General features: G+C 44.6%; 1 protein-coding gene across 2 annotated transcripts in view; it reads left to right on the top strand.

Annotated features, from left to right (window-relative positions):
* The first annotated feature begins 10,398 nt into the window (after positions 1 to 10,398).
* KCNQ5 (potassium voltage-gated channel subfamily Q member 5) overlaps positions 10,399 to 18,506 on the top strand; it is a 514,470-nt gene continuing 506,362 nt past the window's right edge. For both annotated transcript variants that reach the window (XM_079780853.1, XM_079780852.1), the window contains exon 1: positions 10,399 to 11,253. In XM_079780853.1, coding sequence (XP_079636979.1) covers positions 10,844 to 11,253 — 410 coding nt within the window. In that variant the 5' untranslated portion in view covers positions 10,399 to 10,843. The remainder of the gene's footprint in view (positions 11,254 to 18,506) is intronic.

Raw genomic sequence — 18,506 nt, 5'->3', positions numbered from 1 at the left:
TAGCCATTTCTGATGACACGCGGCCGCTGAGGCGGCCGCATGCCCAGGATGAAACATTTGCTGCTCCTGAGGATGAAACTTTTGCGAAATAATGTTTTTTCCTCAGTGACACACTACCCGAGTTATGCTCAGTTTTTTGGTGAAGTTTGATACACCAAGCTCAAAAGGTTGCCCATCACTGTCCTAGACACCAATAACAATGCCCCTGAGAAGGCTAAAGGGCTAATTCCAGTGTAATCCTGATATCTGATGGGTGGGGAGCGGGGTGAGGGAGGGGGGGGGCAACAATCTGAATCTGTGCCAGCAAGCCCAGTGTACATTCTTGATAACCTATAATTAAGTCACTGCCTCTTTCCCAGAAACTGGTCTTGCAAGACCTGTTACCTAAATAAAGAGACCATAAACTATAAACAGTGCACAGCCCCAGAGGGGGGTTTATTAGTGCTGGCACCAGGCCAGACTATTAGATATGATCTCAAGACCCCCAACACCTGGGGCTTTTTTTGCAAAGCCCTCGAAAGGACCGGAAGCATAATCCATATTTGGGGGATAAAGACACCAGAAAAATATAAAGGAGAAGCTCCCTGCATGTTACTTTGCTCAGACTTGGGAAATTATTCCGCTGAGTTCGCCAGCATAATAAAGCTGTGTAAGTCCATTTCTCTAAAGTGTTGCTTGGTTTTTCTCTGGTCTTCTATAACAACCCTACACGTCAACTTCCCTTACACTGTGCCAACCAATAATGTCTCTAGACATTGAAATATCCCCTCAGGGCACAATCCCCACTTGTATAAGAATTACCTCTGGATGAATGCATACTTTAAAACTATTTTAGCTGGTCTTGAATTATCAAGTTTTAGATAATCTTTCTATTATTTTGTTATCTACTAGAGGCCTGGTGCACAAAATTAGTGGACTCAGGGGTTCCCTCAGCCTGGCCTGTGCCCTCTCGCAGTCCAGGAGCCCTTGGGGGATATCTGACTAATGGCTTAAGCTGGCAGTCGAACATACTTAGTGCTGCTGCAGAGGTGGGAGAGGGTCCCGCCACTGCCGCTGGGCTCACCAGCTGTGAGCCTGGCTCAGGGTTTTTGGCTGAGCAGCGCTCCCCCTGTGGGAGCACACTGACCACCAGGGGGCAGCTCCTGCATTGAGCATAGAGACCAGTTGTTCCGCCATTCGGTCAGTTTGCATATTAGCCTTTTATTATATAGTATTTGAGTCTGCTAAAATGGGTTTAAAGCTTTTGAAAAATTACAGTAAATTACAGGATGCATTAGATAGAGATAATATCTGTTCTAGAGTTTTGACACATTGTAAGCATTCAAACAAGTGTTGAGTGAATTGGTGAATGGCTGAGTGAGTAAACTCTCAGTAAGAGAATGAGATAGCCCTCTAGTGTAGTCAGGTAGGATTAGTCATGACCTGGCTAACACTTTAGACCTGAATACTTGACAGGCCCACTTAGGAACACGGGCAAGGGCGGGGGGGAGAACAGCATAAATTTCAGGTGTGGGTAAGGAATTATCTGCGAGGCAGCGATTGCATCCTTTGGGAATCATGCTGTACAACCATGCAGTTGGAGGTTATCCAATACATATAACTCAGTGCCCTAGAGGAATACTGCAGCCAAGATGACATCCAGAGGTTCAGGCGGATGGGCAGGTAGGCAGCTGACATTTTGGAAGTTGGTAAACCAGTAATGGTCCTCCAATCACCATTCTGAGACACAAGGTCAAGACTTTAATGTCCTGGGAGTTACTGATAAGAACAAAGCTGAGAATTTATCATGCCAGCTTATTAGACAACAGTGAAAGGGATTTAAGCATAAGAATGACTGTGTTTTATTTACCAGAGTTAAATCTTTCCTTTTATTGCTTGAGTAGATGATTCTTGGTTGTGTATGTTGGTGGGTAAGATCTTAAAGCATTGGATTGCAATTATATTAATGCATATTTATATGAGTTTATGTATGCATGCACTAAGCTATACACATGCACACACAGTCAAACTTTTATAGATAAAATATTCAAATTCTGAAAAATTAATTTGGAACAAAAATATTATTATTCTAAGTAAATGTGCTCCTATAGTATACCATATGAAGAAAGTAATGAGAGTTCAAGAATTCATTTAGATACGCTCACAGAAAAAGCCATCACAGAGATCTAAAACCTCAGTTCTGTCCATTCAAGGGCTCTGTGGTGACCGCAGACCTTGCTGCCCTGGGGATACCCTGATGATGCATTATATAAACGGCTGCCTGAGAAATAGCATGGGCTATCCCAGGGCGGTCAAGGAAGTTCCCCCTACTATGAGTATTCCCATACGTCCACTGCAAGACATCCTGGAGAGAGCCCCCAGGGGCTCCTTGTAAAATCCATTCCTTTAAGTGTACAGTCCAAGGGCTCACAATCTGGGATCCATAAACTCCAGATTTTATGAATTGCTTCAGAGTATCTGTGAACCCTAGCTGTTGTATGCAAAATTATAGGTATGTCTTTCAGACATTTTCTAAGGCTTTCACGAAATTCTCAAACCTCTGTTATCCAGAAAAACTTCTGAATCATAAATTCAAAGATATTCTAGGGTGATGACTTCAATGCATCACCAGTCCTCTAAAATGTCACATACATTTTAGAAGGAAAGAATTAAACACCTATTACCATTTAAATATTGCTGTTACAAGTAAATAATATTTAATGCTGTAAATTTAATTATATCTAGTAGCCTTTAATAAAGTATTATTAATCAATACATGAATACATAGCGTAATATATTCAGATATGGTTGCTTTCATTTGCTTTTAAACTTCACAAACAGTTCACCTGAAAGCTATCATCTGCAAAATTTAAAGTTTCACTTATAGTTTATCTCAAGATTTATCCACAAAAAACATATCTTTACAAGTTCATATTTCTATAATTTTTATGTGCCTACTAAATTTCAGTTAAATGTTAACAAGTACAGAAGTAGATCAGAAGTAGATGTTTCAGAAAATTAAGCAGCTTTTTTTTTTTCAAATTGCAAGCTAAATTACAAATGGAACCTAAGGTAAATCTTAATATGCATGAACGTCAGCTGTGAGCACTCCGTGTAGGAGTGATGCTAAGGCCTTTGCATGAACTATTCCATTTAATCCTCACAAAAGCCTTATGATAAGGATATTTTCATCCCCACTTTAAACATGAAAGAAATGAAGACAGGGAAATTCAGTAACTCAGCCAGGAACCAGGATCCCACAGCTTATATGTTTTATCTCACTTCAAATCCTAAGCACATTAAAAGCAATTTATTGGTATTTATTGCTCCACTTTCAATTCTCATCACGAAAGCCATATTAGGTCTGGTGGCTCCAGGTTTCTTCCTCACTTTTATCTTCCTATTCATATCATGAAATATCTTCTTCCTTAAAACAACTTCAATTTTGTCCGTCTTTTCCTCGATATGCTGTAGTCTTGCATAGAAAATAACAAGCAAAAACAAAACCAAAATCCTTGAAAACATGCCCAGTAATACTCCTTCTCTTTCATTGATCTTATCAAAACTTTACACCATAGTAGCAAAAAGAAACAAACAAACCCAAACAAAAAATGAAACAACATGGTTGCAGTCCTGCTTTTCAGGACACTTGTCTCGCACACAAATTAACTCTTTTTTTCCTGGACAATATGGTAAGTTCCTCAGCCTTCATAATAAATTAAATCAAACAAAAATGCATTGTTAATACAACATGCTTCTTTCTTCCAGGTCAAACTAAACATGAGAAATATATATTTATTAAATTGGCCTCTTTTGGAAATATTAGATATAAAAGTTGATAGTTTTTATTTAAAATGCTGTCCAGAATCAATAGAAGTTGTCCAAGTTGTTTCAGACTCCACAACTGACAGTGAAATATTGTCCATTGCTATTGCAGCTCAGATGTCCAAGTACCTGCTCAGCTACAGGACCTGTGAGAGCAGCTGTAGTGGCCACTGAGACAACATTGCATTTTGTTTAGAACCTTCCTCAAACCCAAATACTCTGCTTGCTGCTACCTGTCTTCTACCCTTCAGAATCATTCTCTCCACTCCCACACCTGATTTCTATTCCTATAATTCTGCAAAAAAAAAAAACAAAAAACAGTACAACTTCTTCAGATAATCTCTTTGTTGTCAGATCAAAAATCCTGATCTCATTTGATCTCTTTCCAGCATTTTCCTATTGAAGCTTCTTTTTTGGCTGTTGTGGCAAAGATCCTCAGTGGCTACAGCTTTCTCTATGTCCGTCTCTGCCCTTCTTTTTCCTTCTTCCATATCCTAAATGTGCCTGGGTATCAGAGTTGGGTCCTCAGGCCTCTTCCTTTGAAAGTCAATCTACATGATTTCCCTAGCCATCTGATCCCAACCTATCACTTTCATCATATATCTATTTCTCAAATTTTGATTCCTAGCTCCCCCTTGAGTCAAAAATCCATATATCCAATGGACATTTCCACTGGGCTCTCTCAACAGGCATGTCGGACTCAATATCAAATAGAATTTAGTTTCTTCCCCTTCCCCAGGTGGCCTCCCTACTTGGTCTTTCCTAGTTCAGTGAATGATAACCACAATCCACCCAGATACTTATGTCTGAAAACGAAAGGTTGGGCTTAACATTTGTTTGTGGATTGGTGGCGATCACTCAAGTCCAGCATAGGCACTTCCTTTGTGAATCCCCAGTTTGGAGTAATGTGTTCCACACATAGGTGCTCAAACCACTTTCTTTTCCCATTACATTGGACTAATATCAAGTACATTTCTGAAAGTGGAACTAGGAACATGGAATATCTTCCTTAATAGTCTTCAGTGGCTCCCTATTCAATCCATGACAACATCCAAAGTCCTCGCAGAGACTCTTAGCCACGGAGCCCCGGCCTTACTTCTCCCTCCTTCATATAGTCCCACCTGCAAAAGCACCCTGAGCTCCAGTGGAATCCAACTACTTGTCATCCTCAACGAATTATCACCTCTCAAGGCTTCACATTTTCTCCAATGTGTTCTCTTTGAATACCCTCCCTCCTGTTTTCACCGAAGTCCAGTTATTCCCAAGGCTTAGCCCAGCTATTGAGTGTACTCTTGAGGAAACACTCAATGGCTTCCCATAACATCCTCTGCGAATCCCTGTGAACTCATCACCTCCTTACAATTACTTGCCCCTTTACTGATCTCCCCCACTGGCCCATGAACCTGATAAGAATCAAGCTGTTTTCCATGTCTGCACCCACTCCAGCTAGCACAGTACCTGATGATTAATGATTGCGTGTTGAAGAGATGAAAAGGTTTGGGGAGATCATAAGGGATGCGTTCTTAATTCCTCTTTGGAAAAAAAATAAAAAGGTAAAATGTCAGTACCACTAGAGGGCACATAATTATAGCAGAATTTTCCACTACACCAGCTCAGAGGAGATGTTTTCTTTGTGGATCAACCTCTTCACAGAATTTCTAAATATATGACTCTTAAAAATATCAAACAACTGTATTCAGAATACTTCCAGGAAGAAGTGTTTAAGTAATTGGCTGAAATAAAGAGAGCAGTGCTGTCATACTAACATGTCAGAAAAAGTGAAATCAGGTACAGCCAAGTACAATAAACAGGGTTTTATGAATATAACGGAACGTAGTGTTAGGAAAAAGATGAAAGTGCAATTTCAATAAACTGATACTGCAAGATTTGTGACTGTTTTACAATTTCCAATACAAAAAAAAAAGTATCTATGCAGGGAAGCCCTTATTTCTGCAGGAAAAGTGAAGAGAAATATTGAGGTCATTTCTGTATTTAGAATAAAACCCCAAAGCCTGCTTTAAAACCACAAATAGAAATGTTTTCTTTTGGAAAGAGAAACTGTCAAGATTATTGACACCCAATAATCGGTAAGCTTTTTATTTCAAACGTTAACATAATTTAGTAGTTAAAAATACATTTTTGTTTGTTTCTGTGGGCTTTGTTTCATTTTTTGTTTTTATTGTTGACACTATTACATGTATCTCCATTTCCCCCCAGTAAATACCATAAGTTTGGGTCCTGGCTCAAATACTTATTAATTTTGAGACATGATTAACTTGTCCACAGCTGTTTCTTTTTCTGTAAACTGGATAGGAATGCAGTGTCTACTTTATGAGGCTAATTGTCAGAATCAAGTGAAATAATTCTTGTAAGTCACAGTGCCTAAAGCACAGGAACATATGCTAAAATGTGCTATTATTTTGCTTTGACAATGGTGATCAGCACATTATTAACCCTTAGGAAAATCAAGTTGCTGGAATGAAAATGGTGAAACTATTTGTTTGCTCTTTTATCAGTGTCTCTTCACATCTACATATACTCACACCCAAGCTCTTCCTGTATTCCTGGGGCAAAGGCTGTTCTGAAAGGGCCATGCCTCAGCCCCTGTGTGGGGCTGGGCTAGGATCCCTACTGTGTAAGAACCTTCATGTAGTCTGACCAGGCTCAAATGACCTCTGCTATTGCTCTGGGTTCTCCGATTATTTTCTGCTTGTTGGAGAAACATCTTGAGAAACATAGCATCATATCTCTTACAGGTAAAAATTCTTGATTGATTAAAAATGGAACTGGGGTACACAATGCTGATATGTTTTAAATACTAAAGAGGAGGTAAGTATGTTTACTGAACCAATGGTTATAATAAGATACCTAACAAATGCAATTAAATTTGCCATGCTTATTGGTTTGGTTATAACTTGATAGAGGAGGGAAAAAAAGCTGAGGAAAAGGGTGACATAGCTTAAGGGGCTTTCTATTCAGGAGCAAGGAGACTTCAGTTCTACCTCTAGGCCTACAAGGCTAACAAGAGCCTCAGGCAAGTCATTGAACAGCAGCCAACAATGGATTTCCATTTCTTCCTCAGTAAATTTCCTTTTGGCCTAAGTTTTGAGGAATCTATCTATTATTACCACTCTGGTTGGCCCAGGAACTCCACAGTGGCTCAAAGTACACCCACATCAGTAAAAAAAAAAAAAAAAAAAAAGTGGCATTGTATTACTCACTAGTTGATCAGAACCTGAACATGACTTGATGGGAGGCTTTGTGAAGTGGTAGGGCTGAGGCTAATGGGAAGATGGGGAGGCACAGGAAAAAATGAGAGGGGGAGAGCATTTTGTGAAACCAGCTCAGATCCAGTTATTCAAGTCTCTCGTGGGTATCTCTACCTCTTGTATAGAATTTCAATATTATTATTTTAGAGTACCTTGAGAAGAAAAGTATAGTGGGATAAAAACACACTGAAATAAAATATTTCTAGTAACTATTTCCAACTGAAACCACCTCCATCTAGACTTCAGAGAATAGCAGTTTCCATGATCAAATTTCAGGCATGCATCTTACAATGTGTAGAGAATGAGCGGTTGAAATCAAACCCATCTCCAAAGGATGGGGAGGGCCAAATAACTCACATGCTCCAAACTCGCAATAAACTTTTGTCTTTGAAAAAGGTGGTTGTCTTTTAACGTTTATGCCTCTTTTTTTAATTTCTTTATTGATTAAGGTGTTACATATGTGTCCTTATTTCCCCATTACCCCCCTTCCTATCGCCCTGGCTCATGCCCTCACCCCACTGGTGTCTGTGTCCATTGGTTAGGCTTATATGCATGCATACAAGTCCTTTGGTTGATCTCTCCCCCTTACCCCCACCCTCACCTACTGTTTATGCCTCTTTATAAGGCTCTAATGTAATGATTTATGCACAGACTATGCACTCTATTGTTTTACTCTTTGCCCAATATGCCCATCCTCTCTTCTGATATCTGGGTTTTAATATTTCAGCAAAAAGAATGAAAGGCAGTTTCCTAGCAACATCTGTATTCAAAGGCACGACAGAAAAAGCTTAATCACAATACTTTGTTTCCCCCACAGTTAACTCCTGCCTTTGGAGGAAAGTTAGCAGGTAGTAAAGGAAGTGAGATACTTACAGAGAATCTGATAGGAGAGGCTATGCAGCCTCACTTAAATAAAGCCATCTGCTTTGTGTGTGTGTGTGTGTGGGGGGGATTAAATTTATCTGTATTGTTGAAAGTAATACAGGTGTATCCTCCCCCCCTCCTCCACATTGGCCCCTTCCAGCCCTCCCCAACCCCAGGCCTTCGACACACTATTGTCTGTGTCTATGGGTTATTCACATATGCATACAAGTTCTTTGATTAATCTCTTCCCACCCACCCCCATACCATATTCTGATGGAGATGCCGAGCAATGGGTGAGAGGCATACAGAACTGGGAGGGTGATAGCTGGTTCCTACTAACCTTCCTACTAACTACCTGTGGATGCTGGGTCCGGTCTCCTCTGGGCTTTCGCTCTAACCAGAGGGTACTCTACCAGAGATAACCCCCAAGCTCCTTCCCACTACTGATCTGATTTTTTTAAAAGTTTAATTGCATTTGCTTCATCAACATCACGGTTTCACTGATATTATTGCTGCACCACCAGGCAGGCATCGCCGGATAATTAAGCAGCTGGCTCTCTTCCGGGGAAACATCCACGTCCCGCCTTCCAGAGACTTCCTGCCTGCACGCCAGGCCCCACCACACCAATGAGATGGAAGTGGTCTGACTTCGGCGGCGGCGGCGGTCAAAGTTTGCAAGCATAAAAGCCTCTTGGTTAAGAGGAAATCGTTTTCATTTTCCTGCCTGCAGAAAAGTCCAGATTTTCAAGTTTAAAGAGTGCACGCGAGTCATTTTAAGTCTCTAGATCTTTCACCCTGTACAGAAACTCCGCCGGGAGTCTAAATATAGCAACAGCCAACTCCCCCCCAGCTAGAAGCCGGGCCCTCGCGCAGCCACAGGATCCGAAAGCTTGCTCCAGGGCGCTCTCCGCATCTGCCGGGAATAGCAGAGCATGGAGCAATCTCTCTTGCACCTCCACAGCGCGTGGGTGTGGAGGGTAACAAGGGAAAGCGAGAGTGACTCTGGGTATTGGTGCTTGGCGCACAGTCAGCCAAGTGGCATCTTTGCCAGCTGCCCGGAGCTAGTGCCTGCCTCGGACGGGCTTGGGGAAGAGGAGGGAAGGAAAGGAGAGTCCTGCCAGGGGCCAGGAGCCGGCACCAGGGAGTTCAGGGAAATAATAGCAGTAACAATAAAAAGCAAAAGTAAAACATTTAAAGGGAACTCCTGCCAGAGGCAGAAAGGAGCTGTCCCGGGGGCGCGGGGGCGTGTACAGGAGAGAACCGGGAGAGTAGTATCTCCGCGGGGAGGAGACAGCAGAAATGAGACTTTTGCTTTAGCACTGCCTGGGTTTTAGTCTTCTGGGAGGAATACGGCGCATGGAATCACTACTTTGCAACTGTGTGCTATGGTTTTGTGGTGGAGGCTTCAGTTCTTCAGTTTAACTTAGTGACCATTTTCTTTCCTGCTGGGGCTGGGGGTGGGGAGGGGAGGTCTGCTCTGTTAGAAGTTCCCAAGCCGGGGTCCTTTCAATTTCCCCACGCTGACTGTGATGGGTCCCTGCTTAGACTTTGTTATTATACAGAACTGCTGAAGCCAGAGGCCGCACGCAGCCAGGGGCACTGTGGCCTCTCTCCCGGCCAGGGGCGCGGGCTTTGGGCTACCCGAGTGTCCGAGGCGGGGGGGGGGGGGGGGGGGGGAGAGACCTAGCTAGTCCGAACTCCCCAGGCGCCCCTCGCCGTGTAAGTTACAGCACACTGCAGTTGGGTGGGGACGCCAACGTACCGGTGTCCTGGGCTCCCCACCCTCCAGGATTTTCTCCCAGACCCCGGGGCCGCCGCCGCCACTGCGAGACTTCGCAGTTTTAACACTTTCTCGGACTTAAATGGAAATTTCTTGACGGAGGGAACCGGGTTTGTTTTTTTTTTTCTCCCGTGCTTCGCGGCACTGTCAGGCAGAGCCCCCAGGCGAGTTGTTCACCCGCGGAGGGGCCACGTTGGAGTTTTTACCCCCTCCCCATACTGCACCCCAGGGCTGGGAAGGATGGAGAGTTTTACTCGCGAGCTGGCCGTCTGATCCTGGGATGGACTGAGCCGCGGGGAGATGCCCGGTCCCCGCCTCGCCTTCCCGGCAGTAATGCCCTGCGGGGTTCCGCACTGAACGGCCAAGGGCTGGAGAGCCGTGCGGGACCCGACAGCCACTGCCCGGAGCGTAGCCCGGCGCGCCCGCTCGGGACCGATTGGTACCTGAAGGGCAGGGCCGGGCCGGGCCGGTCCCGCTCGCACACCCCTTGCCGAAGGATGGCAGGACCTGGCGCAGCAGCGTAGCGCCGGGGGAGAGCAGCGACCTGCATCTGCAGTTTCTCCTCTGGGCACGAGGCAGACTTAACCTCCCGGACAGCTCCAAAGCCCCCGAGGGGACCAAACCAAACTTGCGCCTCCGAGGGGGGCTCCGCAGACCCGTCCCCTCCGGGGGAGGGGGCAGACGCAGCCTGGGCGTGGAAAGTGGAGGGAGAGAAGAAAGGGGGAGCCTGGGGCTGGGTGTGCGCGCGTGGGAGCGCGCCTCGGAGCGCCCCGCACCGCCCGTGCAGCCCCGGGGACCCTTCGGAAGGAGGGAGTGGTAGCCTCGGGAGCCACAGGGAGCGAGAGCAACCCTCAAAGTGATGCCCCAAACAGGTCCGGATTGCGAATTCGAAGCTCAAGGCTGCTAGACATTGGAACTCCTCTTCCTCCTCCGCACGCCCCCTGCACCCCAGTCCCGAAGCCCCGGCGGTTTGCTGGCTTCTTGCTTCCCCGCCCCCGACCCGGAGGTCGAGGGCCCGAGGGCCCAGGTCCGCCGCGGCTTCCTCCCTGAAGCCCGCCCGCGCGCATGAGGCCGCTGCCCCCGCCGCTGGCGCTGGCGCCCCCCTCGCGGTGCCCGTGGTGATGCCATGCCCCGCCACCACGCGGGAGGAGAGGAGGGCGGCGCCGCCGGGCTCTGGGTGAAGAGCGGCGCGGCGGCGGCGGCGGGCGGGGGGCGCCTGGGCAGCGGCATGAAGGATGTGGAGTCGGGCCGGGGCAGGGTGCTGCTGAACTCGGCGGCCGCCAGGGGCGACGGCCTGCTGCTGCTGGGCACCCGCGCGGCCGCGCTCGGCGGCGGCGGCGGCGGCAGCGGCGGCGGCGGCCTGAGAGAGAGCCGCCGGGGCAAGCAGGGGGCCCGGATGAGCCTGCTGGGGAAGCCGCTCTCGTACACCAGTAGCCAGAGCTGCCGGCGCAACGTCAAGTACCGGAGGGTGCAGAACTACCTGTACAACGTGCTGGAGAGACCCCGCGGCTGGGCGTTCATCTACCACGCGTTCGTGTGAGTACCCGCGCCCCACGCGCGCCCCCTGCCACGCCCGCTTCGGGGGGCCGGTGTGCCTGGTCCCCTGGGACGCGCTCCGCGCCCACGCCCTGGCCCGGGGCGCGCGCGTGCAGACACCACACACACACACACACACACACACACACACACACTCGCGCGCACACGTGGTGGCTTTTATTTCTTTGCACGTGTTTATGGTCTTCCTCGTAGAGAGCCTTCCACCTCCCGCAGCCCCGCCGCTCCCACCTCTCCGAACCGAACCCTGGCTCCGCGCACACCCCCTAAGCTGTCGGGCAGCTGGAGGCACCACAGGCGGGAGCCAGGCAGACGTGGGACCTGAGCCGCGCGGTTAATTGGGAGCGATCAGGTCCCGAGAGACGGCAACTCCAGCGGATAAACTCCAACGGAGCGGGGCGCCCTGGGAGCTGGGAAATGCCAAGGGAGGACGTGTGCCCGAGGGAGGCTTAGTGAGAGTTTACTGGCGAGGTTAGGAGGTGGCGGCGGGGTACGTCGGGTGGAGAGAGTCCTGGGGGCGGAGCTGGGGAAGCTGCGGCTCGGTGGGGGGAGCAGCTGGGTTGTCAGTGCGCCCGGAAACGCGCCTCGCCACCACCTCAGCCGCCACCAACGGAAAATGTGTCAGTGCCTGTAGCCCTTCCTGCCACAGAGGTGGCTAAGGTCTAGACGAGGCGAGCAGGGCCGGGCCAGGTGATGCTCCCACGAAGGCGCTGGAGGCCACGGGGGAGTCTGGGACGCGGGAGCCCCGGCCGAAGTGCAATAGCAGGCGCGCAAGTGGGCCGCCCAGGACAGGGATCCGGCAGCGGGTTAAGTGGGCATTTGTGGCGCGGAGTCCAAGTGTGTGTGTGTGTGTGTTAAGTAAGCCTTCGCCATCTAGCAGAGAATGCTTAATGAGAAAATGATTGGAAGCAAATGTTTATTTTTCCCCTAGGCATTTAAAACCTTTCAGTGGCTTTAAAGTTTACTACTGTTTTTCCCACAACGTCCATTCATTCAGTCTTCTGTTCGAGTTAGGTTTATCTGGACATGTTAAGGCAGTTTGATGCCATTGCGCTCTTTTAATTATTTTTTCTTCTTTTTCTTATTCTCCTCTCTATTTAGTACCCTTTTCCCCCTTGTCTTTTTATGTTAAAATAAAATACAAAGACGTCAGCCTTAGGAGACCAGTAGAGAAAGTTGCAGCCACTGGTACTTACTTGTTTCCAAGTAAATCGGTTTTGTGAAAGGGTGAGCTAGGTTTCTTTTAGAAATGAGGCCTGCCATCCAAACATAGCTTTCACCTGGGATGGAGGATTGGCCCGGACAGAAATTTCTTTTTGAAGTCACGTGGAAGAAGGGGCTGGTTTTGTAAATAGGTGAACCTGGAATTTGACCACGTAAGAGTCAGGAAATTGGTGGAGTCTACAATCCGTGGGGCTCTGGTGTCTGGAAAATTTTACAGTCCCAGATTGATGTGAACATGTAACATTAGGTAGAATATTCCAGCCAACTTTCCATCTTACAATGTATACAAGGAGATCGTTGTGTTGTATTATTATTACATCAAAAGGCATAACATTTATTATTCACTTGTGTAAGATTCACATCGATTTAGATGTGGTTACTTTAATAAATGATAGACAGAGAGAAACACTACTGATGTTTTTTTATGTTCAACCCCTCCAAGTTGATATATAATTAATCCTACTACCTGATGAGCCTGATAAATAATTTTGACCTGTCAGGATCTACTAAAACATTCAGCAATAATGATCTGCACTCAGTTTGGCAGCAAAATATATACTGTATGGATAATGACTCTTTAAAAAAAAGAGTATGCTCAAAATATTTATAGCTTTGAAATTTACATTATGATGCCTTTCGTGGCCTTTAATTTGGGGTAAATTATGCATTGTATATTCACAGAGGGTTAGAGACAAACTTTGTTGGTGCTCACACTTTGTATGTCCTATGTGTTGCCCTTGAACCTGAAATGGGTACAACATTCTCCACCCTTCCCCCCACCCAGTATGTTCATGTTTAGCAGGTTTCTACGGCCTTACAGAATTTCTAAATTTTGACAAGTGATTTTTTCAAGAGGTTCAAGTTTGGATAATTCTCTATTCCCTAGGCTTAATCAGTCTATCAATGTCTTTAGTGGCAGATATGAAATAAATGATGTAGTTTTCAGTACAATATGCTAATGTGAAGCGTTGTATTTTACATTTCTGGAGTCTGAAATTGTAATGTTTGATTGAGCATTTAGATAGAGGTGCTAGGTCCACATTAACACAATAAATAGTGTCATTTCCTGGGAGATTGTGTAACTACAACCAACCCTGGGGTACAGGCCATCTTTGGCAATTGCTGCTTATGATTTTAAATGAGCTTTAGAATAGTTGGACTTAAAATTAATAAAGGAAAGTTAGTTTGAGCTGTGAGTCTAACAAGACTATTAATAATAAAGGAAATTATAAGAAAATTATTTCTAGAGGGGGTGTAACTAACTAATTCCCTGCCAGCCTGGGAATCCCCAAATCTTACTTTAATAACAGTTTTTGTAGCACATTAAGGTTCTTGCCAAGAACAAGTGCACTGTGATTAATGAGGCACTTCAGGGATGGATTCACTTGGTAGACCCAAGTTTTCACTGCCAAGAAGCAAGAAAAGTGTGTTTAAAGTTCTGTTTCAGGTAAAAAAAAAAAAAAAAGTATTATTAATTATGCAAAAATCATTATTATAATGGTATCTTTAATGGTATAATATGTGGTGTAAAGTACAGTGGTCGGCAAACTCATTAGTCAATAGAGCGGCAGACCGAGGCTCGCCAATCGCATTTGGCTCGCGAGCCGCAGTTTGCCGACCACTGTCCTAGCCTCCTGATGAGAATGCTGGCAAGAACAAGAGATGATTTACTTCAGATACTTACTTCCAATCTTTATAAATTGGTAGAGATTAGAAAGTCCATTCCCTTACTGTTCTTTAAGATTTACCAGTCAACTATGTTTCCTGGTGTTTTCTGTCTTCAGCTGTTCTTTATTTAATAGACAAGCTGTTCAACTATGAGGTGACATAGTTCTTTGAATGTTGTCTGTCTATTTTTAATCCCTCTTCTTTTTAGGAAAAGTTTACAATAATAGTGGTAGTAGAGGAATACATGATTTGCACTTATGCATCAAATGTGCTTTCAGAAGTAGCATGGGAAACTGTGGCAGATACATGTAATTCATCACTTTGTACAGTGTATCTTTGTCTGGTGTAATGTCATGGATCAGAATTTATAGATATTTTAAACTAGAAAAATAGTCTAGTCACCCAAGCTAGGAACCTGGAAGTTATCCTTGATGCCTTCATTTTTCTCATACTTGCTCCTAATGGCCATTCAAATGATCATTTAATTCTGTGTGTTCACTTTCCAAATATTTTTCAAACCTGTTCCCTTTTCTCCTTTGTGACTGCAACTAGCTCTTGTGTTTCTCAATGTTTCTCCATTGGATTGTATGTGATATTCTCCTGCTTAATCATCTAGCTTTTGTTCTCAGCCTTTCAGCTCTGTTTTAACACCACAATGTTCTCCCTAAAATGAAAACCTCATCATATCATTCCCTTGATTAAATATTTTATGACACTTCACCATGTACTCATTCATTCATTCATTCATTCATTTATTCATCTGTAACCATGTGAGTATCTACTTTGTGCTAATCCCCAATTAATAAGGCAAAGGCCTCCATTCTCAAGGAGCGAAATGACTACACAATGGAATGACTAGAAATTTGTGAACAAGTATGAAACAACGTTATCTGAGTTATTACAGAAGTAAATACAAAGTCTCACAGGAAAAGAGAGGGAAGTAGAAATGAAGGCAGAAAGGTAAGCACAGGCTTCAAAGAGGAAGTGAGGAGTGAACTGATTTGACAAATGAGTAGTTAATTTTCAAGTGGTAAAAGCAAGGGAAAATGAGCATTCCTGGTAGAGAAAACAGCTTGGGCATAAAAATGGAATTGTGAATCAACACAGTAATTCTAGATACTGTTAAGTATTTGCAGGATAAGGACAGTGACAAGAAAAGAGAGTAGATGTAACCCAGTTCCGGGCGAGAATCTGGGAATCCAGATTCATTGGGGGAGAGACTAGACTGTTTGGCAGCGGGCAAAACTCCAGGGCGCCTTTCTCTCAAAGGTGCTTGCAGGGAGGACAGAGGGACACTGAGGGACACTGAGACCCAGGAACCTCATAGGGCAGGGCTGATAGGAAGCCAAGGCTGTAGGCTCCACCCTGAAACTCCGCCCCATCCAAACTGAGCACAGAGGCTTTTACAATTTTGCAAGTCTAGTTGAATAAGGCTGTCTCCCAGCGTAGACACAGCTGATCCTCACAGCCAATTGGCCTGGAGGTCAAATCCTCCCAGTGTACCAACAGCAATCAAGGCTTAACAACACCAAGACTTTGCACTCAGCCCACAAAGGGGGGTACCAAGAGCGACCACCTAGGGAGATTGGGGAAGCTGAGCTACCAGCCCCGATAGGTCACTGACCACACAAAGCCACTCCATCAACACAGGGAGGCAGCCAAAATGTGGAGACACCGAAGCAGGTCACGAATAGAAGAGATGGAGGAAAGTAAACTAATGGACGACACAGTGTTCAGAACCACATTTATAAGGTTACTCAAGAATCTTCTAAAAACCACTGATAAACTTGAAGAGACCTTCAAAGACCTTAATGAGAATACCAAAAAAATGGAAAAGGACCAGTCAGAAATTATGCATACACTGTCTGAAATAAAGAATATACAGAAACTCAACTGTAGATCACTGTACCCCAAGAGTCAAACCAAAGATCTGGAACATGAGGAAGCAAAAAACACCCAACCAGAGAGGCAGAAAGTAAGAAGAATCCAAAGGTGTGAGGATAGTGTAAGGAGCCTCTGGGACGGCTTTAAGCGTACCAGCATCCGGATTTTTGGGGTGCCAGAAGAAGAGAGAGAGCAAGATACTGAAAACCTATTTGAAGAAATAATGACTGAAAACTTCCCCCACCTGATGAAAGAAATAGACTTACAAGTCCAGGAAGCACACAGAACCCCAAACAAGAGGAATCCAAAGAGGACCGCACCAAGGTACATCATAATTAAAATGCCAAGGGCAAAAAACAAAGAGAGAATCTTGAAAGCAGCAAGAGAAAAACAGTTAGTTACCTACGAGGGAGTACCCATATGACTGTCATCTGATTTCTCAACAGAAACTATGCAGGCCAGACGGGAGTGGCAAGAAATATTCAAAGTGATAAACAGCAAGAACCTACAACCAAGATTACTCTACCCAGCAAAGCTATCATTCAGAATTGAAGGTCAGACGAAGAGCTTCACAGACAAGAAAAAGCTAAAGGAGTTCATCACCACCAAACCAGGATTACATGAAATGCTGAAGGGTATTCTTTAAGAAGAGGAAGAAGGAAAAAAAAGGTAAAGGTAAAAATTATGAACAACAAAAAGACATCAAATACATACCTACCAACAAGTGAATCTAAAAATCAAGTGAATAAAAAAATCTGAAGAACAGAATGGACTGGTGAATATAATAGAATCAGGGACATAGAAAGGGAGGCGACAGACAATTCTCAGGGGGAAGGGGGTCTGAGGGGTGCAGGAAGAGATTGGACAAAAATCTTACACCTATGGATGAAGACAGCGGGGGTGGGGGGAAGGGTATGGGGTGGGGTGGGGAATCAGGTGGAGGGGAGCTATGGGGGGGCGGGAAGAGGAACACCTGTAATAATCATCTGAACAATAAAGATTTATAAAAATAAAAAAATTAAAAATAAAAAAAGAGATTAGAGAACTTGAACTTAGATGGCCTTAGATGCTGGCCATAGTATCTGGTCTTTATCCTATAGGCAGTAGTGGTCATTGAATGTTGATAATCAAAGGAATGATGTAATCAGATACAAATTTTGGAAAGATCTGTCTTTCATTGGTTCAGTAAATGAATCAAAGGGTGCAAAATGAAGTCAGTATGGCCCTGACTGGTGCTGCTAAGTAGTTAGAGTATTGGCCCATCTCGGGTTCGATTCCTGGTCAAGGGCACATACCTGGGGTGCAGGTTCAACCCCTGGTCCAGGCAGGGCAAATGCAGGAGGCAACCAATTTTCTCACCTCTCTCTCTCTCTCTCTCTCTCTTTCTCCATTTCCCCCTCCTTCCACCCACTCTCTAAAAATTAATGGAAAAAATATCCATGGGTGAGGATTAACAACAACAACAACAAAAATGGATGGCTTGGAAAAAGATGATAGTGGTTGTCCAAGTTTTCCATTCATTCTTGTATTATTTAATCTATAAATTCATTCTACAAATGTCTGTAGACCATCTATGTGTCATGAACTGTTCAAGAAAGGTGAGAGATGATTACCTAAGGAACTTGGGCAGTAACTGTGGGTACAAGAAGAAAGAGTTTAATTAGAGAAATGTTAAGTAGGGAGAATTGGCAGATTGTTTTCACCAGCCTGATGTGTAATGTGAGAAATGTGATTCTGATTTGGGTGATATGGAGAATGAAGGTACCCCAAACCATTACTATACGGGACAAAGGGTGAGGGGCACATTTTCAAGACAATATAGTGAGTTTAGATTTGGACTTGATGAGTTTCAGATGTTTGTAAGACATTTAGGTGGAGATTTTAAGTAGTAAAAGCACAACTGTGAACCAGGTACATTTGGTTTCTTGCAACTAGAACTATTTTTGATGAGTAGAGAGCACTCAATAAAATATTTTTGAATGAATGCATGCATTTACAAATATAGATCTTAATCTAGATGTCTAGATTAGATATTCATGTTCGGAAGCCTCTAGCAATTCTGTGGTAGTTAAAGCAATGGGTAGAATGAGTGAGATAGCTTAGAGATGCAGAGTAATATCTGGACATGGCAGAGGACAGAGTCTGGAGAATACCAACATGAAGCAGTAAATGGAAGACTAAGAGTCCACAGGAAAATATGACAGAGCAATCAAAAGGCCAAAGAAAAAGTCAGGAGACCTTATTTTCACAAAAGCAGAGGAGGGAGTTTGTAGTCTTCACTTTCCAGTGCTGTAGAAAGGACTAGAAGAGGGAGTAAGATGTCATTGGATTGGTCATGAAGGAGGTAACTGATGGCCTTTGCTACAGAAACTTCAGTGGAATACTGAGGGTCATAAATGTGAATAAGTGCGTTGAGGATCTTAAGATATCGGAAAGTGAAACAGTAGTGTAAGTTAACT

This window comes from Cnephaeus nilssonii (genome assembly GCF_951640355.1).
Source record: "Cnephaeus nilssonii genome assembly, chromosome: 9".
NCBI classification, from domain to species: Eukaryota; Metazoa; Chordata; class Mammalia; order Chiroptera; family Vespertilionidae; genus Cnephaeus; species Cnephaeus nilssonii.
The sequence above is the reverse complement of the archived record's forward strand: the minus strand, read 5'-3'. Positions and strand labels throughout refer to the sequence as shown.